Source organism: Drosophila busckii, chromosome 2R (genome assembly GCF_011750605.1).
Source record: "Drosophila busckii strain San Diego stock center, stock number 13000-0081.31 chromosome 2R, ASM1175060v1, whole genome shotgun sequence".
In the NCBI taxonomy this organism is placed as follows: Eukaryota; Metazoa; Arthropoda; class Insecta; order Diptera; family Drosophilidae; genus Drosophila; species Drosophila busckii.
In genome coordinates, this window is record NC_046605.1 from 14,271,358 (window position 1) to 14,292,522 (window position 21,165).

A 21,165-nucleotide genomic window follows, 5' to 3' on the forward strand; every position below is an offset into this window, starting at 1 on the left:
CATTTTAAGCAGAAGGCGGCGCAGACACAAGCCACAGAAATTATGCCACAAATAATGTTTGTTTGTTTGTATAAATGTTAGCAGCAATGACAGCTGCAGGGCATTTAATAAACGTAAATAAAATATTCAATTTCCCCATTGCTGACACGACAAGGAAATCGAAATCGAAAAGCAACAGCTACAGATATGCCCACAAGCTGCTACTACTACTACCTGTGCCTGTGCCTGTGCCCACAGGCATCTTTTTCCATTACGAACTGTATAGATTGCCGATTGGAATGTGTTTCGAACGAGTCACTTAATTATCAACATAACATACATATGCAAGCAACTATTTAATGTGCAAACATTTGAATTAACCGCATTGCAATTCGACTGCAATTGCGGATAATTATAAGCAACCACAGCGACTATTTGACATTTGATTAGATGCTGGGAGTTTGTGGCGCAAAGCTTAATTAAAGCAACACTTGTGCAAATAAAAAGAACTTCAATTCATATTTATGTACTGCCAGCCAGCCAAGTCTTTTAATCCTTTGCACACACACACAGCTCATAAACAAACTAAGCCAAGCCAAGCACTTGGCATTGGTCAGCAGCCCAGGCAGTTAAACTTTTTGGGTGCAGCAGCTCCCTCAGCATTAAATGCAATTACTATACTAAATACCAAGAGGCCAAATTGCGTTTAATTTGCAAAGTGCATGGGATTTGCTAATCGCTGGCATCATTAACTCTCTCTCTGGCTTCAACGCAAATTATTTGCTCTTGCAGTTGCTGCACTTGCACTACAGATTATATTAAATGCAATTTCTTGTTGTGTGTGTTTGAGCAAATTTTTTTATTGTGGCTGCTAGTGTGACTCAACATAAACTACTGCAACTGGCTGCTTAGGTTGATTTTCGTCTTGATTTGTCTTTGGAGGCAGCTTTGGAAGTGCTGGCAGCTTCGTTACTTGGGCACCTGACGCTCGGCATGCAAGGATTGCAGCAATAACCACAGCGCATTGGATAACCACAAGCGCATGGACAGACTAAGGTGCAACGACAATTGTGTGCTCTACAGCAGTTGCAATTACACCAAGCGGGTGGTCCACAGCAAACTGCTGGGCAATTGTTTGCCACACTTTGTGGCTTCTGCTGCGTGTTATAATTTTGCCCTTGATTCTGATTCTCTTCATCATCATTTTGCTGCCCATCATTATCCTCTGCACTTGGTGCTGGACTGATACAGCTCTTTGGTTTACGATTGCAGCACCTTTGTTGAAATTCGCGAAATTTTTCAAACTCTGCTATCCATGAATCGGTCATCTGATATCTCAGACCTTTCTCCGTTTTGCTTTCACTATTACGCCTTGAGTTTCTGGAACTATCAGATTTTCTTCGATTCTTCTCTTCATCCCGTTGTTCATCGTTGCTTGTCTCACTTGATTCTTTGGCTTTTTCCGTTCTTTCTTGCGAACTGCGTGGACTCTCCGACTTATGATTTTTTTCGGCGTCTTTTTCGCTCTTATCGCCAGAATTTATTTGCACTTCATCAGCTGGCAGAGCATCCTCTGCTTCCAGAGAACCCCTTAAGCTTTTGTCTGGACTTTTTGTACTCTTCACATTTCCAGGCATTGAGTTCTCAGTTTCTTCTGTCTCTTTGGAACTTCTCCGTGGTTCTTCCTGCTCTGCAGTCTCTTCAGTAGAGTAAGCGCCCACTTGGCTCGTCGACATGTTAGGGTCTTCAGGGTCCGTTTTGGAATTTCTTTGCTTTCTGCGGTCAAGTACGCTGCCACTTTTGCCTGCTTTGGACGTCTTACTTCTAACAGGTGGTGGGTTTCTATTGGCTGATTCCAGCATTACAATTGGAGCATAGCGCGAACCAGACTTTTTTGATTCTGTGGATCTTTTATACATTCTCGATGCATTTGATGTATAAGACATGCTTGTTTCACTTGAACTCAATGCACCGCCTCCTTTTCTTTCTGGATCTCGATTAAGTGTTTGTAGTAACATAGATCTCTGACTCCGTTTCTGTTTAAGACCATTTTCATCTTCTAATGAACCCCTTTTTGGTGTCATTATGATTTCCAAATTATCCTGCTCGACTATATTACCCTTGTTATCAAATTTAGTGTCCGTTTCGGTTCTAAGTATAGTTTTCTCATCAGCTGAGCCCCTGCCACGTTGCTCGAATCTTGATGCCGATTCATGTTCAATACCCTGCCTATGGGTATCATCCTCGTTATTGAACCTGGTAACCGATTCAATTTTTCTAATTTTGATTTCCTTTTCACCCGTTGGCTTGATAACTTCAATTTCTTGAATTTCTGTGTCTATCACATGAATTTCCACTCCCTCTGATGCTTGTACCTCTTTATCTTCATATGTAACAAATGGATTTATGGAAATATCAGTATTCGTAATAGCAGTATTCGTATTCATATTTTCACCAGCTCTCTTCTTCTTATCACAACAACAAGGTGCACTTTCAATCTTAATACAGATTTCAGATTGTTTTATGCAGGGTCTGGGAGGTCTAGCTGGTTGTCTGGCAGGCGTAGAAGGGAATGAATTACTACATGGAGTTGAGCGTGAACCCCCCGGAGAAGTTGAATGTGAGCTACACGGAAGAGCTGTAAATGCTTCAGGTTGCATCGTAGACTGACACGGATGGGGTCGACGAAATTGTGGCTGCATCGTAGATTGACCCATTGATGGTTGAAATGGCATCGCTCTGCCATCTCGGCCGGCTATGTAATAAACTGTCATATACTGATTGGGATCCATTTGCGGTAGAACTCTACATGTCTGATATTTTGGTACGGTAAAGCAGTGGATGCAACCATTTTGACCTTTGGTATTTTTAGGTTTCCTCCCTGGATGTGACATGCTGTCGGCCCACAGTTGCTAATAGCGAAGTTGGTGCCACAAAGAAATGAGCTCAAACAAACATTTTAATAAACACAAATACAATTTTTTTAATTTTTGATTTAGTTTTGGATGTTTCTGTCAAATTTAGAAGTTAAGATCAAGGGATATATTTAATATCGATATTATGCCTCTATCGAAAGAGAAGAAGCGGCTTCTGATATGATAATGCTATTGACTATATAAAGACGCGAGTCTCTAATACTCAGAATTATTTGTAAAGCTATAATGTGAATATATATTGGAGCGCATAAATAAATATATTTTGCATTATTTAATGTTATGAATGATAAATCAATATTTAAGCAGCATCTGAATTTACTTTTAGCACACAGTACATTTTATATTTCACTTATATTTTTTAATCAACGCGACTGGTAACGTTTCATAAATCATTTTACTTAAAAGTTGTAAATTTAACAAAAAATTGTGCGTTACCAAATTATGTGTATGACTTTCTATCAAAATGGGGCGCAAAGAGCATCAATTGAAATTGGAGGCATTTCAGAAGACAATCGATGTGCCCAAATGGTATTTGGGTCTATCAGGCTATCAGCAGACGGCTATCAAAGAGATGTACAATGATTTACGTGATGACTTTGAGCAGGGCACCAGTTTTCGTGTGGAAAAAGGCTTAGCGCGTCTGGGTCTGGATCCGCTGGTGTCCAAGAAAAAAATACGCACGATGGTGAAGCTGAGTCGTGGCAACGATCTGGCCTTTCTCTTCTTCATGCTCGAGGGCTACTACAAGACGGCTCGACGCAATGGCGAATACAGCACCAATGAGAAGCTCCTGATGGTGGCCATGGCAAATGTTGATTTGATGGAAACACTGCGTGAACTGGATCGCATATTGCCGCCACCACAGCTGAGCGCCTTGGACAAGAAGCGCCAACAGCGCAATGTCTATCAACCACCAGCCAGACATGACTCCGATGTGCACAAGCATCATGCAGTACCAGCAGGTAAATCCAAAAAGAAAAGGAAGCTGCCGTACTTTATAGCGCAGACGCGACCCAAGGAAATCGCAGTCGACTACTCAAGTCGACCAGCCAATCACATTGTACAGTTTCCGTTCTGGCCCTTGAATGCGCCACCCGCGTATGGCACACCGGCAGAGTTGCGTTGGTTCCAAGAGTACAAGCTGAATCCTGTGGGACGTTTGGTCAAGAATATTGTGAGCGAGGCAGTGGACAAGTTTTTCAATCTGAAGTTTCTGGAGGGCAGACAAACGCTCAGCCGCAAGGCGGCGGAAGAGTTTCATACTATGCGCAAGTCCATACATGGCGTTCCACAGCTCTGTGGCTATCATCAGTTTATGCTGACTGAGGCGCAACTGGCCAAGGATCAGCTGGTGGTGCTGGCACGCGATCGCTGCTTGGAAATGCTCGACATAACCATGCCCTATCGCAAGCTGCGCCAGCGTCGCATTGTAGCGCAGCTGGAGCGCGACATAGACGACTGCTATAAGCGCTACAACATGAAGATCGATCGCTTGAAGGTGCGCACCCTCAGCATCTCCAAGTCGGAGTGTATGCTGTGCCAGGAGCAGTATGTTGATCTGGCCAAGCCTCCGCCATGCGTCAAGCAAGGTCGCGCCTTGGTGGCTGACTGCGAGCAGCTGGCGCATACCGAAATTCTGGATACCTATGTGGGCAATCGTCTCACAGGCGGTGGCGTGCGTCGAGAGCCTGTGGACTTTGCAGGCGAGCTGGGCAATTGTCAGCCAGTGCCGGAGTTCACTGGCGTGATCAATGTGGAGCCGGGACAGCCGCCGCAAACGGCACCCATAAACTCAGGCAAGCAGCGCATTTCCTTCTCGCTGGATGCGCGTCAACTGCGCATGAGCAGCAACAAGAAATCCAAGCCACCGGATCAGCCCATAGCGGTGCGCTATGAGGCCAAGCAGACGCGCAAGACTTTCTTCAAGGCCCCCGTGCCGCACCAGCCGTATCAGTTCAAGTACAAGCGCATCTTCAAGTCCGGCATGGAGAAGCCCACCGATGTGTGCAAGCAAATAGCCAAAGCCTTTGTGCAGGCGCTGGACAAAGGCGAAGCCAAGTCGGAGCACATTTGCAATCAGCTAAAGCCTACAACATCCGATGATGAGCTGGCGCAGCTGGCTGAACAGCACAGCGGCTATCGCTTGACCGACAGCTGCACCAGCACGGACGATACCAGCGATCATAGCACGCACAGCCGTGTGGATCATCGCGCCGAGATCGTCAACGCTGTGGTGCGTTGTGTCAAAGAGATCTGGGTCAAGGGCGTGACTGTGAAGCGCGCCGAAATGGAAGCGGCCGAAGCGTTTGCGGCACGCAAATCTCAATATACTGGTGTGCTGAAGTTCGACATTGATCGCTTTGATCCGAATGATCAGCAGTTGATGAACACCATGCTGCAGGATGGCTTCAAGGAGATGCGCAAGAACACACGCTATGTGCTCGCCTCGCTGCCCGATGCCCACAAGCTGCCCGTGCTCCAGGAGTGGATAAAGCGACGCTACGGCAAGCAATATACCGAGGTGCAAATGCAAACGAACCTCGACCAATCGATTAAGATATTCGAGGTGATGTCCATGCTGCAGGGCATACCACCGCCGGCGGATAAATTGGGCATTGATCGCATACCCGAAAGCAAGGAGAACTATGCCTACTTTAAATCAGCCAAGGCATTGGTAAGCAGAGCGACCACTTCCAACTCTAATTCTATTATCAATACACTCCTTGCACCCTTCTGCAATACTTATGAACTACTTCTCATCTCTACATTACTTCTTCGGTACTTCAGCACTAGCTCTTCAATACATCCAAACCCTTATTATCTACTTAATTAGCTCTACTACTGCAACTTTAATACTTTTACTCTCGATTTTTTTATTCTTTCTTAGTTCTTCACTATGACTACAATACTTCGTCACTACTTTTGCATTACTTCTCTATTAATGCTAGTTAGGCAGTATATCATCACTTCTTATTCAGTACTAATGCACTGCTTCTTCAGTACTTCTGCATTAGTTATTCACTAATACCAATCTAGCAAAATGCACATCTTCTTGTTCAGTAGTTTTTCTACTTTGGTATGCAGGCATTGGTAAGCAGAGCGGCCACTTCCAACTCTAATTCTATTATAACTTCACTCTTCAGTATCCTTCTGCACTAAATACGACTGCTCACCTCTACATTACTTTTTCGATACTTCTGCACTAGCTTTTCACTACATCCTTATTCTACAGAGTAAAGTGAAATCCACATCCACTTACCTAGTTCTACTACTACTTTAGCACTTTTACTCGAATTTTATATTTCTTCTCAGTTCTTCACTATTTCTACAATACTTCGTCATTACTTCTCTATTAATGCAGTACTTCTTTTCTAGTTCCGCACTATATCGTCACTACTTCTTCAGTACTTCTGCATTAGTTCTTCACTAATAAGAATCTACCAAAATACACATCTTCTTGACTAGTTTCATAATTTTTCGTCACGACTTCTTTACTTCTTCCACAGGGTAAAAAGGTCACATCCACATATTATAAGAAACTCAACGATACGTACATGCAGCACGTTATGGCCTGCTGGTATGCCATGGGTAATTACTTGTGTCCGGGTGGACCACCACGCAAGACCTTCTACGCCTATATGTCGGCCAATACCAGAGATATAATGCGCCATCGTGTTTGGAATGGTGAATTTCGTGATGTGCGCAGTTTTCGCGATAATGCGAAATCAAAATTAACTTAGGTTATTTATTTATATGTTGTGGAGTGTAAATTTTGTTTTAGAATATAAAACCAATTGCACATGTTTAATACCTAAACGAATTTCTTTAAGCGCGGCACACGTTTGCCGGTAACACCCTTGCTGGCCATAAAGGCCAAGATGGAGCGCTTGGTGTGCGTCTTGAGGCTGTGCACATCGAACTCCAGCTCATTGCTGGGATAAGCAAAGCTCAGACCCTCCAACTGTCGTATCATATGTATGACATTCAGCAGCGTAATGTCATCCAGCTGCTGCATGCGTATGTGCAGCTCCAAGTCCTCATCACAACTCAGTGGCAGCAGCAGCGAGGCATCTGTGGCAGCCGCCTCTTGTAATGGCAGTGGCATTTTCGGCAAGGACGTGCTGTCCAGTATCTGCGCCACGCGACTCTCCTGATACGGCTCCAGCGTATCCGAGCTGCTGCTGGCCTCGTCCTCCTCTAGCTGTGCATCTATGCTGGAATCGGAGTCCACATAGACAGCATTGTTTGGCGCTTGCGCTTCTCCCACCAGCCGCTTATACATCTGCTCAAAAATTAACTGCAGCTTTTTTGCCATATCATAGCACAAATGTCCTGGCTTCGTATACAAATACGTATTGTAGAAAATCAGCAGCACATCGCGTGCAAAGTCTACGGGGTTTTTATAGAAGGCGGAGTTCAAGCGCCGTCTGATTGTAGACAGATCCATGGGCTCCATTATAGTGTTATTGTAGTCTTCTAGGCCCAGCAGATCCGCATCGATGGGCTCATAGAATACCCAAGCCAGATGCTTATAGCGCTTTGAGAACAAATTGCGTATTATCGACTTGCAGGCGCTGATCTCTGGGCTCACCTTTTGCTGTGGATAAAGCGAAGTCATAATGCAGCTGAAAGAAAAATCACAAAACGTTGAATTAATATAAAAAGTTCGTTAAAAGTATTCACCTATTTTTTACTTTATTTTGACACTTACTTAGACTTGTTGATAATGTGACTTATTGACTAATGACTAAGCGTCCCGACGCCAAAAACGATAACACAATATATCGTCGCATTTGCTCGATAGTATCGTATGTGAAAAAGCGACAAGAACTTTTTCAACGATTTGGCGTTAATTAAACTTAATAATGTACGACTCTTTACAGCTATTATCAAAATAATATTTGATCAATAGAGCGCATTAAATAAAACTATATTTCGATAAAAAAGTGACACGCTAATTTGGCGAAAATGCTCGATATCGATAGTTGTAGCAATTGAGCATTTTAAAGCTCTCGTTTGACATTTTAGTCAAAACAAACAAAAAAAAAAAAAAATACAATTATTAGCTATGTTAATTTATTAAATGAAATGTGCATAAATTTACTGTTGAAATGGACTGGAGTGCTGAAGATAATCAACGCTAGTCGCAAGTCACTCAACTTGCTGGAATTCTTGAAGCCGTGCAACATTGCCACATGCCATGCGGCAAGATCGCTGCAGAGTTGTAGCAATCATGAAGGCAAAGCCGCGCAGCGGAGCGAGCTGGCAGCTAAAAAGTATTTGGATCTTACACCCGATAAGGAGTTGAACCAGCAGCTGACCAACTGGATCTACTGGGATCGCAATCCGCAGACAATGCAGCAGATTGTGGATGCTGTAGACTGTGAGGCGTGGGATTGGCTGCGCAGTCGTCTATGCCAGCGCATGCAGTTCGGCACGGCCGGACTACGCGGTGAGATGCGCGCAGGATTTGATTCCATGAATGATCTTGTGGTGCTGCAGTAAGTAGCTAAGACTAAACATAACTGTATATTAATATTAATGCTGCTGTTGCAGAACCAGTCAAGGCTTGTGCGCCTATATAAAGCAGCAATGTGAACAGAACGAACGGAGCGTGGTCATTGGCTACGATGGACGACATCACAGCAAGCGCTTTGCCGAGCTGGCGGCCACTGTGTTTCTCAGCAATCAGTTTCGTGTGCATCTCTTTGGGCGCACTGTAGCCACACCCTTTATACCGTTTGCAGTCAAAAAGTTGAACTGCTTGGCGGGCGTAATGGTCACAGCCTCGCACAATCCAAAGCAGTACAATGGCTTCAAGTTGTATTGGACCAATGGCGCGCAGATAGTGGCGTCAGATGAGCAGCTCATAGAACAGAACATCATGCAGCACTTGGAGCCACAGGAGTCATCCTGGCAGCTGTGCTCACTCATAGGCAACGACTTGCTGTCGGATCCATATGAGCAAGTGGTGCCAGCCTACATTGCAGCACTGCAAGACGAGTTTACTTGCCCCATGCTGCAGCTGAATCACGAATCCCACACTAAAATTGTCTATACGGCCATGCAAGGCGTGGGTTATCCTTATATCAAATTGGCATTCATGGCCATACAACTGCAGCCGGTTATACCCGTTGAGCAGCAAGTGCAGCCTGATCCGGTGTTCAGCACCACACCCTTGCCAAATCCTGAAGAAGGCAAAGTGGCGCTAAACTTGGCTATTCAAACAGCCACAGAGCATGAATCTAATCTTATACTGGCCAATGATCCAGATGCCGATCGCTTGGCCGTGGCAGAGCTAAATGAGCAAGGAAAGTTTCACATTTTCACAGGCAACGAGCTGGGTGCGCTGCTGGGCTGGTGGGTATTGCAGAGCTTTAAGCAACGCATGCCCAATGGCAAGCTAAGCAACTGTTCCATGCTTGCCAGCACCGTCAGCTCCAAGATACTCAAGTCGATGGCAGCTGTTGAGGGCTTCAGTTTTCACGAGACGCTAACAGGCTTCAAGTGGATGGCCAACATGGCCATTGAGCTGCAGCGCCAAGGACGCACTGTGCTCTTTGGCTTCGAGGAGGCCATAGGCTTTATGATAGGCACCAAGGTCTTGGACAAGGATGGCATCAGCGCTGCTGCGCATGTGGCCAGCATGTACACTTATTTGCATGAGAAGAAGTACATGAGCTTGCAAGAGCAACTGCATGAGATCTACGATACTTATGGCTATCATGCCAGCATTGGCTCCTATTTACTTTGCAAGGATCAGCAGATTATATGCAAAATCTTTACACGTCTGCGCAGCTTTGATGCCGGCCAGCAGGCAACCTATCCCAAGAGCATACTAAACGGTGAATATAAAATCAGCCAAGTGCGTGATCTCACCACGGGCTACGACAGCAGCACGCCGAATAAGAAGCCCGTCTTGCCTGTCACGCCCAGCACACAGATGATTACGTTTACTTTTGAGAATGGTCTGGTGGCTACACTACGCACCAGCGGCACAGAGCCCAAGCTTAAGTATTATGCTGAAATTTGTGGCAAGCCAGAGTATAAGAAATGGAGCGAATTAAAATCAACGCTAAAGCGCATGACGGCTGCAATTGTCGATGAGTTCTATGAGCCCAAGCGGTATGGCCTAGAGCCCAAGCCAGTTGAGTAACTGGCGTGCAGACTGTCTTCAGCAATTGTCTTTATTTGCTTCTAGTAGTATCTAAAAATATTTATTGTATTTATTCAATTTCAGAACAACTAAAAGCTTGTAAGACACAGTTCAAAAAAAATTGTATTTCATTTTCATTAGACTAGCAAGTTGCTCGTCGCTTCAAATGGTCTTAATAATGTAGGGCTTAATGTCAAGTGAATTCTTTTATATTAAATTAATTTTTTTAAATGTTTGATATAAATTTCTACCTGTGCAAATTGATTGAGGGCCATCAGCATTTATTTCTTATGTATCTCGATTCAATTGATTTAACAATTTCCTCGAATTGAGCTGCAGCTAACGGTCAATTCCTGCTAAAAACATCGTGCGGCTTAAAATTAATGCTGCTCCACCCTTTAAAAAAAAATTGGTATTAAAATAATTGTATGTGGTTTTTTTCTCGATGCGAACTTTTAATTATTTATAATTCTGTCAATATTGCTTAAATATAATCAGAACTTTCACTAAAGCACTGTAGTATATTCATCGTTTATAAATATATTATGAAAGATAAATATAAATAAAAAATAATAATATAGGCTTTTAGTTGTTGATTGTGTTTCCAAATTAATAATATTTTTAATTTATTTATTAGTTATTATTATTTAATGTTGCTTTTCAAACCAATGTCCTTTGCTCTTATTTAATTTCTTTATTTAGTTCTATACTTGTCTTACTTTTAAATGGCTTCAAAGTCTGGCTAATGTTTTTTGCAGCTTTAATCAGTTCAATATTATGCAATCTTTAGTTTTTTTTTTTTTTAATAATTAGAAAAGTGTGAAGAAAAAAATGCAAAGCAGTTAAAGAAATTTCACATAGTAGTTGTTTTTGCTTTTAGTCAAATCGAAATTTAAGTCACATATTTTTTTTGCTTCTGCCCCAAGCTGTTGCACAAGCAATGTCAACAAAATTTTTGCGTAACTGTACAGCAAAGTTGCTGCGTCATCAGCAGCAGCGAAACTTTCTGCTGCCGCCTAAATCGGCGGCGTCGCCCAATGTTAAAATAATAAATAATGCATTCGTGCCGAAGCTTGTGTTCAAGTACAGTCCGCTCAAGTATTATCTGAGCAAGCTGCGCATGTGGAAGCTGCGCTGGACCTGGGATCGAACCTTCAAGGAGCACGAATTCATGGAGCAGTCCAAGCAGACGGCCGTCTCATTGACGGACATACTGCGGCTGCGGGATATGGAGCGAATGGGAGACTTCTCCACCTCGAATGCGTACTATCAACTGGCCAACGAGGGCATCAGATTTCCGCATGAATCCTGCGCCGAGCTGTTGCGCTTTCGTCAGCAGGACATACGACAGGCTGTGCCCATCAATGTGACTTTGCAAGATGTTCTGGGACTCAAGTATGCCATGATTGATGTGGTTATAGTCGGACTGCGTCACATGGCCGACTGTGAAACAAACACGGAGCTGGAGCAAATGAAGAAAGCGCTGATTGCCATGGAGCCGGAGCTCACGCTGCAGCTGGAGGATCCCACTAAGCAGCTGCCCTATGTGTTCATCGAGCTCTTTTTGCGCTTCCGGCGGAACTATTCAAATGCAGACAGCAACAGCAGCGAAGGCATTTTGCCCAGCAACACAAACCGTTGGCTGGTGTCTGTCTACAAAATAAGTCGGTTCAATATATTCACTGTACCGCCAGCAGTTTAGGTTTTGTAATTTGTTTTGATTCATTTTAAAATATACTTTAAATTGAGCAGCACATGCTCCCCAGTTGCCGATCACAATTTTTATTATTTATTAACTAAGTAATGAACATTTTTTATGTAGCAATAATAATTTTGATTAAAACTTAAAATATTAAATACACTAAATTATTTAGCTTTAAAAATTGGAATATACACATCGCTAAATATATTTGAAAATGTTTGAATTGTTGCATTTTAAAACTCTTTAGTTTGAAACGCAACTCTTACGTAAAATTAATGTTTTATGTTTGGTATGTTTTAAAGATAACGCCAAATTGCATTTTATGTTTAAAATTTATCAAATTAAAGGGGCAAAAGAAGAGCTTTAATCCTTTGTAAATTGACTAGATTTCATCAGAACACTTCCTAATTTAAAAATTTTATATGCTGTATGAGAATTTCAGTTGCTTTTTGGACTTTACCAGGGATTTGAGGGGTTGGACAGCTAATGCTTAATATATTGACAGATATCATCATTAAGTTATTTTTGTTTATTTTTAACCCGCATTTTAGCTGAAAGCCTTTTTTTTATTGCAGATTATCTTATAGTTTAATATTAAATTAATAATGAAAACAATTCTTTCCGTGTTATTAATATAAGCATTTATCCAAGTCATTCCTTCTATTGAATAAGGAAACCAAAAATCAAAAGTAGCAGCCTCTCTTTTTAACAAAAAAGAAGATGAAAATAATTGTACACGAATAAGTTACAAAAATCTTAATCATTTATACTTTTATACTTTTATAGAAATATCCTTACAATATTTTACCAGATAATGAGTGATTGACTTTCGAAGAACTTAATATGAAAATTAAAGCTTAAAGTTACTTATTTTGTTATTTCTTTATATTGACTAAGGAAAGTCGATGGTAAAAGAAAGTTATTATAAAAAAGTACAATATTAACATAAAATAAAATAAAATTGTTCTTTTTAATGATAGTGTTAAACAGACCTTACTTTTCCAAGGATTGAGAAACTCAAACACCCAATCAGAACTGGATTAGTGTTAATTATTAATACGATACTATGGCGAAAATTCGGCGGTGCTCTGCCATACGATGAAGGCAATATATTCTTAAAACCCTGCACTGTATTTAAATGAAATACTAGAAAAATAATGCAGTCTTAAAATGTATTTTTATTTCCTTGTGATTTCATTTTAAAGGAATATTAATAAATTTATTCGCACTTGCGCTGCAAGCCATTCTTCTCCGGCTGATAGAACTCATCGACAGCGGCGGCGGTCACACGCGCGAGCGTTGCGGAAAGTACCTCCCAACGCTTGTCCTCCGGTCTGCCACTGATATCGGCGTAGTACTTCATCTTGGGCTCCGTGCCGCTGGTGCGCAGAGTAATGACCACGCCATTCTTAAAGGTAAACGTAATCATTTGGGTGCTGCTGCTGACCGGCAGGACGGCTTTCTTATCCGACGTGCTGCTGTCGTAGCCCGTGGTGAGATCTCGCACATGCTCGATTTCGTAGTCGCCATCGAGCACGGATGTGGGATAAGTGTTCTCCTGGCCGTCATCGAAGGTGCGCAGACGATTGAAGATCTTCTTAATCGTCGATTGGCTGCGACAAATGACGTAGGAGCAGATGCTGTCATGGAAGCCGTACGTCTCATAGATGTCGCGCAGCTTCTCCTGCAGCGTCATGCACTTCTTGCTGCGCAGATAACACGCCATGGTGGCCACATGCGCAGCAGCGCTGATGCCATCCTTGTCGTAGACGGTAGTGCCCATCATATAGCCAATGGCTTCCTCGAAAGCAAAGAGCACGTTCCGGCCCGCCTGCTTCTGCTCAATGGCCTTGTTGCCCATCCACTTGAAGCCCGTCAAGGTCTCGTGGAAAGTAAAGCCCTCAATGGCAGCCATAGCCCGCAAGATCTTGGAGCTAACGGTGCTGGCAATCATAACGCAATTGCTTATGTCCTCGCCAGAGTTGCGCATGTTGAAGTTCTCCAGTGCCCACCAGCCGAGCAGTGCGCCCAGCTCGTTGCCCGTAAAGAGCTTAAACTTTTTATTCTCACTTATTTCGGCTACGGCCAGACGATCTGCATCCGGATCGTTGGCCAGTATGATGTCACACTTCTGTTCGGTGGCTGTTTTTATGGACAAGTCCATTGACTCCTTGCCCTCTTCAGGATTGGGCGTGGGCGTGGTGCTGAACTCAGGATCAGGCACCACTTGCTGTGTTACTGGCACCACCGGTTTGTGGTTCACTTTGGTAAAGGCCATTTGTATATAGGGATAGCCCACGCCATGCATGGCCGTATAGGTAAAGCTCAAAGGACATTTGCCATTGCTCTCCATTAGCGGACAAGAGATTTCCTTCTTCAAGGCATCATAGTAGGAGGGCACGACGTTGTAGGGATCCTCCAGCAAATCGTTGGCACAGAGCGCAGTTTCGTCCCAGGAGTCGCCACGTGGTTCCAAGTGCTCCATTATAGCTTCCTGTATGCCCTCATCTTGTGGTGGAATTATCTGTGCTCCATTGGTCCAATAGACCTAAGAAAAGAAAATGAGTTGGAAGCTTTAATTTATATATAAACTTTTGCCTTGTAGCCATTGTCCTGCTTGGGATTGTGTGAGGCAGTGACCATAACGCCTGCCAAACAATTAAGGCGTGTCACTGTATACGGCACAAAGGGCGTGGCCACATAGCGCCTAAACAGAAAGACACGAAAGCCGTTATTGAGAAAGACAATGGCAGTGAGCTCGGCAAATCTTTGGCTATTGTAACGCGCATCGAAGCCAACGACAATGCCCTGATCAGCCCAAGTGGCCGGTTCCGGATACTGATCCTTCAAATAAGTCATCAGACCCTGCGCAGTTCTGCAAGCAAATCAATTTTAATGCCTAAGATTAGCAACAATTGAAGCCCAACTTACTGCACCACAATCAGCTCATTCATGGAATCGAAGCCCGCTCGCATGACAGCGCGCAAACCCGCCGTGCCAAAGGTAATGCGATTACATAGACGGCATCGCAGACTGCAAATAAATACGCTCCACATATAATTGATGACTCTCATACGCTGCTTTACTTACGTATCCCACTCTTGGTTCTTGACTGCCTGCATAATTTGCTTGACCGTATCGGGATTGCGATCCCATTTGATCCACTTTTTAATCTGTTCATCCAGCTCTTTATCGCCGGACAATGGCAAATTCCGGAGCTCACATACGGCTTGCGACTTTGGCTGGCACATTTGGAAATTTAGGAAATTCAAGCCGAAATGGAAAAGCTTAGACTACAAATAACGAAATTCAGAAAATAAAATAACAACACTGCGATGACAGCAAAAGTCAAGCAAGACTTTTATCCTATAAAAATGAATATCAAACAGAAAGAAAAGAAAAGTCTGCCCCAGGCTAAGCAGCAAACTTAATTAACACATTGGCTGGAACATGCATATGTTTGTCATTAGTAATTATGGTCATCTAATCATAGAGTCCTTAAACGTGAAGAAAAGAACATGATGAATGTTCGTTCGCCACTAATTGTAACTCTCTTAATTAGTGGCATGTTAATTGTGGCAGCAACAAGACGCACATGCCAAGCAAACATAAGAAAGTAATACTAGAATTATTTAAAAAAGAAAAAAGCCAAAGTCAAAGGTTGTTATGTATGTGAAAATGTTGAATTAGTTAATCTAATTTTATCATAATGTAAACAGTTACGAAAAGCAACAGCAGTAGCAGTGAATGCAAACAAAACGAAAATATTAGGTAAACAGTTGGCGTCAAATGTTGGTCAACCGACAGTGCCACGCCCACTTGTCCATTTTATTGTTGTTGATTGTTCAGTGGTTTGCATACATTCTGCTGTTTACGCAAATATATTTTATTTGCATATTTTTGTAACATTTTGGGAGCTACCCGCGGCTGTTGAAACTTTGCTACTAGTTGTCAAACAAACGCAACCCATTCCACATGTGCAATGCCAGCGATATGTCTTAAATGTTTTTATTTAATTTATGACACACAGGAAAAGGAAAAAAAAGGACAAGCGACCCTACAGAAGGTTCGCAACAGCCGCAAGCCAAACACATGCGGCGGCAATGGGTTCGGATTCGGTTGGCCCACATAAATCGAAATGTTAAAAGTCAACAAGTCGCTGTTAAAATGTACTCTGCTTAAAATTTCCCCCACTTGGCATCCACACTGAGAGAGCGCGCACTCTGGCGCTGTTAAATTAGCAGCGCTCTCAGCGCTGTTATTTAACATAGCTTGGCGTGCGTTGCTGCCCAGTCAGTCAGACTGTTAACAGCAAGAGTTTAAGTAGGTTGCCAGTCGAGGCAGTTGGCTGAGCGAATTGGTAATAGATATTTAATTGATGTAATGCTGCAATATGTAAAACATATAACATAACATGTGTGTGTGCGTGTGTGTGTGTGTGTAAGAAGTGCGACTTTGAGCTGAACTTTTAATCAGTTGCAGACAGCGTCTTGCCTCGTTGCCGCTGCTGGGAAATTATGCATGCGAAGGCAAAACAGCATAACTGACAATTAGAGAACTGCACAACAGGCTCTCAACAAGATACAGCACCCCATCCCCCTATGCCCAAACTGTGTTTAAATGAAGCTCGAAGCCAAAGGCAGCGCATCAAAGCGAAGGCAAGGAGTGTAAAAATGATTTTTATGCGCCTCCTCGATTTAGTTTTTTGCTACGCTTTGCTTTTGTTTTTTTTTTCTTTTTGCCGACTTGTTTTGCTTTAGTTGTTTGTATCTCTGCAGCTTTCAACATGATATTCCTTTTAAATAGTGCCGATTCATTGACAACTAGCCTGTTGCTTCGCTCTGGGAGTTTCTTTTGCGTAACCAGTTTGCTGCCAATAAAAAAACGCTTAATAATTATGCATATTACGACTTTGGCTTGCAGATTGGGTTAACAAGTTCTCTCTAGCAGGCAATGGTAATTGAATCAGTTGACAAAAGAAATAACGACAATGAACCGAAAGATTCATTCAGTTCAGTCCAGGTATATAAGTCGAATGTATTCAATATAAAAGCCAAGCCGGCTGCATATACAAAATTTATATACAGACAGACAGACAGAATAATGAATAATGTTGGCAGTCAGTCAGTACACATGTCAAACATTCTTTTGACACTTTCTCATAGCGTCTCGGTCCCAGTGACACTTGTCAGCAGTCGGATTTCACATACGCAATTCGCTTGCACTTGCCACACACACACACACATACGCACATACATATGTGTGTGTGTATCGCCACTTCCACTTTTGATTTATAGCACATACACACGCACTTTTCATTTACTTATGAATCTTTTTGTGAATTCAATTTTGCTAATGCTGTTTGTGCGCTTTTATGCGTATCCTGTAGCTGTCCTGTCAAAACGCTGCATGCAACACGCTTTAGTTGTAAGTGGCCACAGAGCAAAGCTTTTAGTTTAGCTGAATTTACTTTGAATTCAAAAGCAGCGCATAATTGTTTCATAATGAACAGCCACGTTAAAGCCCAAGCAGCTGACAAACGCACTTACTAACTAGTTACAAATTCATGTGCTTTAAAAACGCAAACAGCGCAGCACTCCCCAAACCAAAAAAGCGCGCCCCAATGAAGTTTAATAAAAGTTGAAGCAGTTAGCAGCAGCAGCGCAGGGACTAACAAAATTAGCTAGACAGCGAGGGGCGCGGAGGGAGCGAGAGAGCAAGCGAGAGTGTGAAAAAAGCAGTTTGCTAGTTAACTAGCGACGCTGACGGCCATTTATCAGCGCATCTAATCTAATCCTTTTACTGGTCAAATAAATTAAAATGAAAAGCCTTTTCGGCAGCAGCCGCCGCAGCGGCCACTAAATTACACCCAAAGATAATTAACCTGTAAAACACACACACACACATAGACACAGAGTCAGAGTCTTTATTAGGCCTGCTAGAAAGAGAGCGAGAGAGAGAGAGATGATGAAGCGGAAGCGCAAATGGGCGCAATGGCGACTACTCAGCGCCTTCAGAAAATGGCGTCAGCTCTGTTGCCGTTGCCGTTTCCGCTGCTCAGGCATTTTTCCAAATGAAGTTTGCAAGTAATCATGGCAAAAGGTAATTTAATAAAAGCAAAATCGAGCAGCATAAAACTAATTTACTTCGCTGTAATTGCCTGTGAAAAAAGCCAAAGGATGCAACCGAAAATATATATAGGCCAATAAAAACAAAAACAACAACAGGCAGAGCAGATTTCGCCAAGTCAAGCGCAAGCTTTAAGTTCACTTTGAAGTTCAAGGCCAGACGCAATTTTGATTTTAGGCGCTCATGCGTCATAATGTACTACAGCCTGCTGTCCTGGCCTCCATACATAAGTGAGCATTTCCATAAAGCACTCGGCATGCCTAAGCTAGCGTCTGTCCACTCGTAAAATATCCTGTGCTGTTCTCTTTTCTTTTTTTTTTTGAGTAGCAGCCGTAATGGGTTGGAGTCAAAAGCACATAAGCTGCTCAAGCAAAATGAAAGCAACTTGCTGACACACACACACACACACACACAAAGTCAAAAGGATGAGCAACCACACGTATGACAAAACAATTTGGGGAAAAACTTATTTATACTAAGCTCTACTTTTATTTATTTTCTTTTTACATTATGTTTTACCATTTTTTTCTGCTGCTGCTGTTGGGCTGCTGCTGTTGCTGCTGCTTTGTGCGCTTTTGGCCAACTTCCAACAAAAATAGTTGCAACAAAATGTTACAAGGCCAAGGCACTGCTGCAAATATTGCAAATGCTAAAGGACAACATGTTAAACTTTAAAGCAAATACTTGTATGTGTGTGTGTGTGCGTGTGTGTGTGTGTGCTGACTTGGCAGCCACTGACCGACATTGGCTGCAATTTTATGCCAAGCTGATTTTCCAGCCAACTTGCTGCGACACATGCGAGGCGCTCTCGAGTATTTAAGCAAACTTTTTAGGACTCCACACAGCACACAGCCACACTCTATACATATGTCTATGTCTTTGTGTGTGTGTGTGTGTCCTGTGCACATTTGTGCTTTACTTTTTTAAATTATTGAATGTTACTTTAATGCTATTTTATATTTTTTGGGCTTGGCTCAGCTGCTGGCAAACTTTGCATAAGTAGTTGGGCTGTAGCTATATTTAAATTGCAATTCTGCAGCAGACAACACACACACACACGCACACTTGCATATACATGAGTGTAATGCGACAAATTGTAAGTGCAAAGGTCAATGCATCGTGAGCTTGAAACTGCTTCAAGCACATCAAATATTCAAAGCGCTTTCAACGATAAAAAGGGTCCTAAGCATATTTAGGCACAAGGCACTTTGTGTTGCTTTTTATAGCATATTTAATTATTTAATACTGTTACTTATATAGCATTTTACATTTTCATATATTTCAATTGCAACATAATATAAAATACTGAAATAATTTTGCATAAATTTAAAATTTTATAACTTATATAGCTTATTATAAATGTTTAATTTATAAATTAACATACAAACATATAGTATATTGAATTTTTTGTTGAATCAAAGCTTAAAGTGTGTTTATTTAAATATTGTGTGAGTAATAAAGAAACTCTTTTATTAAGTTTATAGTCATTAATAATATTTGTCGCATTTAGATATACACGTGAGCTGTAATTAATATTTTATAAAAATATTTTAGAAAGTACAAATTCTTAAATTTGTTGTTTAAGATTAACGCGCATTTAAAGCTAATCAAGCTTAAATATTGATAAAGCTTAAAAGACTGTTGCGGCTTTCTCTTTGCACTAAAAACAAATTGTAAATATATTAACTTAATCGCTTTTATTTTATTAGTTAAAGTTTTCTGTAGCTGCCCTTATTACTTAATTCTTACAGCTAAGATCTAATAAATGTTTCATGTTTCGAGTAGAATAATTCTTTTTCTCCTAGTCTAAGCTCGCAAATAAATATGTTAAATATTAGTTTAAAGCATGCAGATTAAATTTTTCACAACACATTGTTGCTGTTTGGCCCCATTTCGAAATAAATTCACATGCTGCCGACAAATATGAGTTTGAGCGTTTAGCATTGCTGGAAGCTTGGGGCGTGTATATTACACAAAATTGGAAATATTTTCATAAGCTAAAACTTTTAACATATTGTACAACAAGCTACGAACTACACCATAAATAATCATAGTTTACAATTAGTATTAAATCACATAAAACTTGCAACAGTTTATTTTATTTACATTTGCAGCTGGAATCAGTTGTAGTATTAGATGTAGATTATCTTTGTAGACTATCTTATATCAAAATGCAATACTACTGCATTCTTGGATTAGCATTTGTGTTCAATTTTAGCGCTGTAGCTTTTAAATTACACTTAAAATCCAGAATTAAAAGCAAAATCATTGCAAGCAGTTTACAGTTTACAATTTGATAAATGAACTGCTTGCCAATATCGCTAGAGCTAAAAGTGTGGGTTGTAAAATGCCGCGCACTTCTCTCGCATAAAAGTAATAAGTTGACAGTTAAAAACTCTTAAAAAACACTTGACACTTTATTAAGCTAAACTACGTGTATTATGTTTACAATCTGCTTCGCTTAGGCAAATGTATGCTTAAGCATTGTTTTGATTTAGGCCCCAACATCTATCATGTGCACTTTACACTCACTTTGCATATTACTTGAAGTAAAGGCCCCCAGCTCGAGCACGAGCCGTAGCTGGAGTAGGAGTCGTAGTCGGAGCATATGCGCCTATGTTTGGGCACGACACGGCGTCTAAGTTTATTTTTAAACTGGCAGGCAGCAAGTTTTCAAGGTAAACACAGCAGCGCACGGCTGATGGAGCTATCCTGACGACAGGTAAGGAAAACAAAACAAAAGCAAGCTGAAAAAATGAACAAGGCACTGAAATTTTAAAATCCATTTTAATTTCTATTATGCAAATTTTAGCCAAGTGGCTTGCCTGGCTGGCTGGCTGGCTGACTGGTCGTGCTGCCAGCTCTGCAGCTCGGCGGGCACACAATGAGCCTAATGGCCCACAAACATGGCGTGCGAGCGAAAGAGCGCGCTAGAGTGCACTGGTCTAGTCGCTGTGGAGACAGCCTTGCTCCGAATGCATGCATAATAATGCCATTTAGCTTAGTTGGGGCTGGGGATGGGGGTGGGGATGGTGCTGGGGAAGTAGCTTAGGAGTTTGGGCCGCTGACCCATTTCGCAGCTGCAGCTTTAAACAACATAATTTATAAATTTGCTATTGTAGCTCGGCTCGGGCTTAATTCAATTCTCTTTGGCGGCAACATGTTTATGAAGAATATTACAGAGCGCCCAATTTAAACGCGCACGAGCGCCGAACTGACAGCAAAAGCAAAGTGGGTCAGCATAAGAATGGAAATATGTATGA

The 21,165-nt window shown here is 41.9% G+C and overlaps 6 protein-coding genes across 6 annotated transcripts; 3 read left to right on the forward strand and 3 right to left on the reverse strand.

Annotated features, from left to right (window-relative positions):
• Positions 1 to 948: 948 nt before the first annotated feature.
• LOC108594743 (nucleolin-like) lies at positions 949 to 1,715 on the reverse strand. Its single transcript, XM_017979880.1, has 2 exons — positions 1,122 to 1,715; positions 949 to 1,056 (listed from the first exon to the last, which is right to left on the reverse strand). Exons 1-2 carry the CDS (start codon positions 1,713 to 1,715, stop codon positions 949 to 951), a joined length of 702 nt encoding a protein of 233 aa, XP_017835369.1.
• A 1,569-nt stretch (positions 1,716 to 3,284) lies between these two features.
• On the forward strand, positions 3,285 to 6,723 carry LOC108597569. The gene is made up of 2 exons (XM_017984180.1): positions 3,285 to 5,589; positions 6,422 to 6,723. The coding sequence occupies exons 1-2, from the start codon at positions 3,379 to 3,381 to the stop codon at positions 6,653 to 6,655; spliced, it is 2,445 nt and encodes an 814-aa protein (XP_017839669.1). The 5' UTR covers positions 3,285 to 3,378; the 3' UTR covers positions 6,656 to 6,723.
• Positions 6,648 to 7,779, reverse strand: LOC108597570 (bromodomain testis-specific protein). The gene is made up of 2 exons (XM_017984181.1): positions 7,627 to 7,779; positions 6,648 to 7,540 (listed from the first exon to the last, which is right to left on the reverse strand). Exon 2 carries the CDS (start codon positions 7,531 to 7,533, stop codon positions 6,727 to 6,729), a length of 807 nt encoding a protein of 268 aa, XP_017839670.1. The 5' UTR covers positions 7,534 to 7,540; positions 7,627 to 7,779; the 3' UTR covers positions 6,648 to 6,726.
• Positions 7,780 to 7,951: 172 nt separating this feature from the next.
• LOC108595158 (phosphoglucomutase-2) lies at positions 7,952 to 10,182 on the forward strand. Its single transcript, XM_017980328.1, has 2 exons — positions 7,952 to 8,416; positions 8,472 to 10,182. Exons 1-2 carry the CDS (start codon positions 8,004 to 8,006, stop codon positions 10,069 to 10,071), a joined length of 2,013 nt encoding a protein of 670 aa, XP_017835817.1. The 5' UTR covers positions 7,952 to 8,003; the 3' UTR covers positions 10,072 to 10,182.
• An 829-nt stretch (positions 10,183 to 11,011) lies between these two features.
• Positions 11,012 to 11,773, forward strand: LOC108594744. The gene has a single exon (XM_017979881.1). It carries the CDS (start codon positions 11,012 to 11,014, stop codon positions 11,771 to 11,773), a length of 762 nt encoding a protein of 253 aa, XP_017835370.1.
• A 1,164-nt stretch (positions 11,774 to 12,937) lies between these two features.
• On the reverse strand, positions 12,938 to 15,101 carry LOC108595198 (glucose 1,6-bisphosphate synthase). Its single transcript, XM_017980385.2, has 4 exons — positions 14,864 to 15,101; positions 14,705 to 14,806; positions 14,372 to 14,648; positions 12,938 to 14,321 (listed from the first exon to the last, which is right to left on the reverse strand). The coding sequence occupies exons 1-4, from the start codon at positions 15,022 to 15,024 to the stop codon at positions 12,993 to 12,995; spliced, it is 1,869 nt and encodes a 622-aa protein (XP_017835874.1). The 5' UTR covers positions 15,025 to 15,101; the 3' UTR covers positions 12,938 to 12,992.
• Between the last annotated feature and the right edge of the window lie 6,064 nt (positions 15,102 to 21,165).

Excerpts from the sequence above, each read along its gene's own strand:
- LOC108595158 (XM_017980328.1), top strand. The coding sequence starts at position 8,004 with ATGTGCATAAATTTACTGTTGAAATGGACTGGAGTGCTGAAGATAATC. Across the intron at positions 8,417-8,471 it reads AATGATCTTGTGGTGCTGCA|AACCAGTCAAGGCTTGTGCG; the intron begins GTAAGTAGCTAA and ends CTGCTGTTGCAG.
- LOC108595198 (XM_017980385.2), bottom strand. The coding sequence starts at position 15,024 with ATGTGCCAGCCAAAGTCGCAAGCCGTATGTGAGCTCCGGAATTTGCCA. Across the intron at positions 14,649-14,704 it reads AATGAGCTGATTGTGGTGCA|AACTGCGCAGGGTCTGATGA; the intron begins GTAAGTTGGGCT and ends ATTTGCTTGCAG. Across the intron at positions 14,322-14,371 it reads AGCAGGACAATGGCTACAAG|GTCTATTGGACCAATGGAGC; the intron begins GCAAAAGTTTAT and ends TTCTTTTCTTAG.
- LOC108597570 (XM_017984181.1), bottom strand. The coding sequence starts at position 7,533 with ATGACTTCGCTTTATCCACAGCAAAAGGTGAGCCCAGAGATCAGCGCC.
- LOC108594743 (XM_017979880.1), bottom strand. The coding sequence starts at position 1,715 with ATGTCGACGAGCCAAGTGGGCGCTTACTCTACTGAAGAGACTGCAGAG. Across the intron at positions 1,057-1,121 it reads CGCAGCAGAAGCCACAAAGT|AGCACACAATTGTCGTTGCA; the intron begins GTGGCAAACAAT and ends CAACTGCTGTAG.
- LOC108594744 (XM_017979881.1), top strand. The coding sequence starts at position 11,012 with ATGTCAACAAAATTTTTGCGTAACTGTACAGCAAAGTTGCTGCGTCAT.
- LOC108597569 (XM_017984180.1), top strand. The coding sequence starts at position 3,379 with ATGGGGCGCAAAGAGCATCAATTGAAATTGGAGGCATTTCAGAAGACA. Across the intron at positions 5,590-6,421 it reads TTAAATCAGCCAAGGCATTG|GGTAAAAAGGTCACATCCAC; the intron begins GTAAGCAGAGCG and ends CTTCTTCCACAG.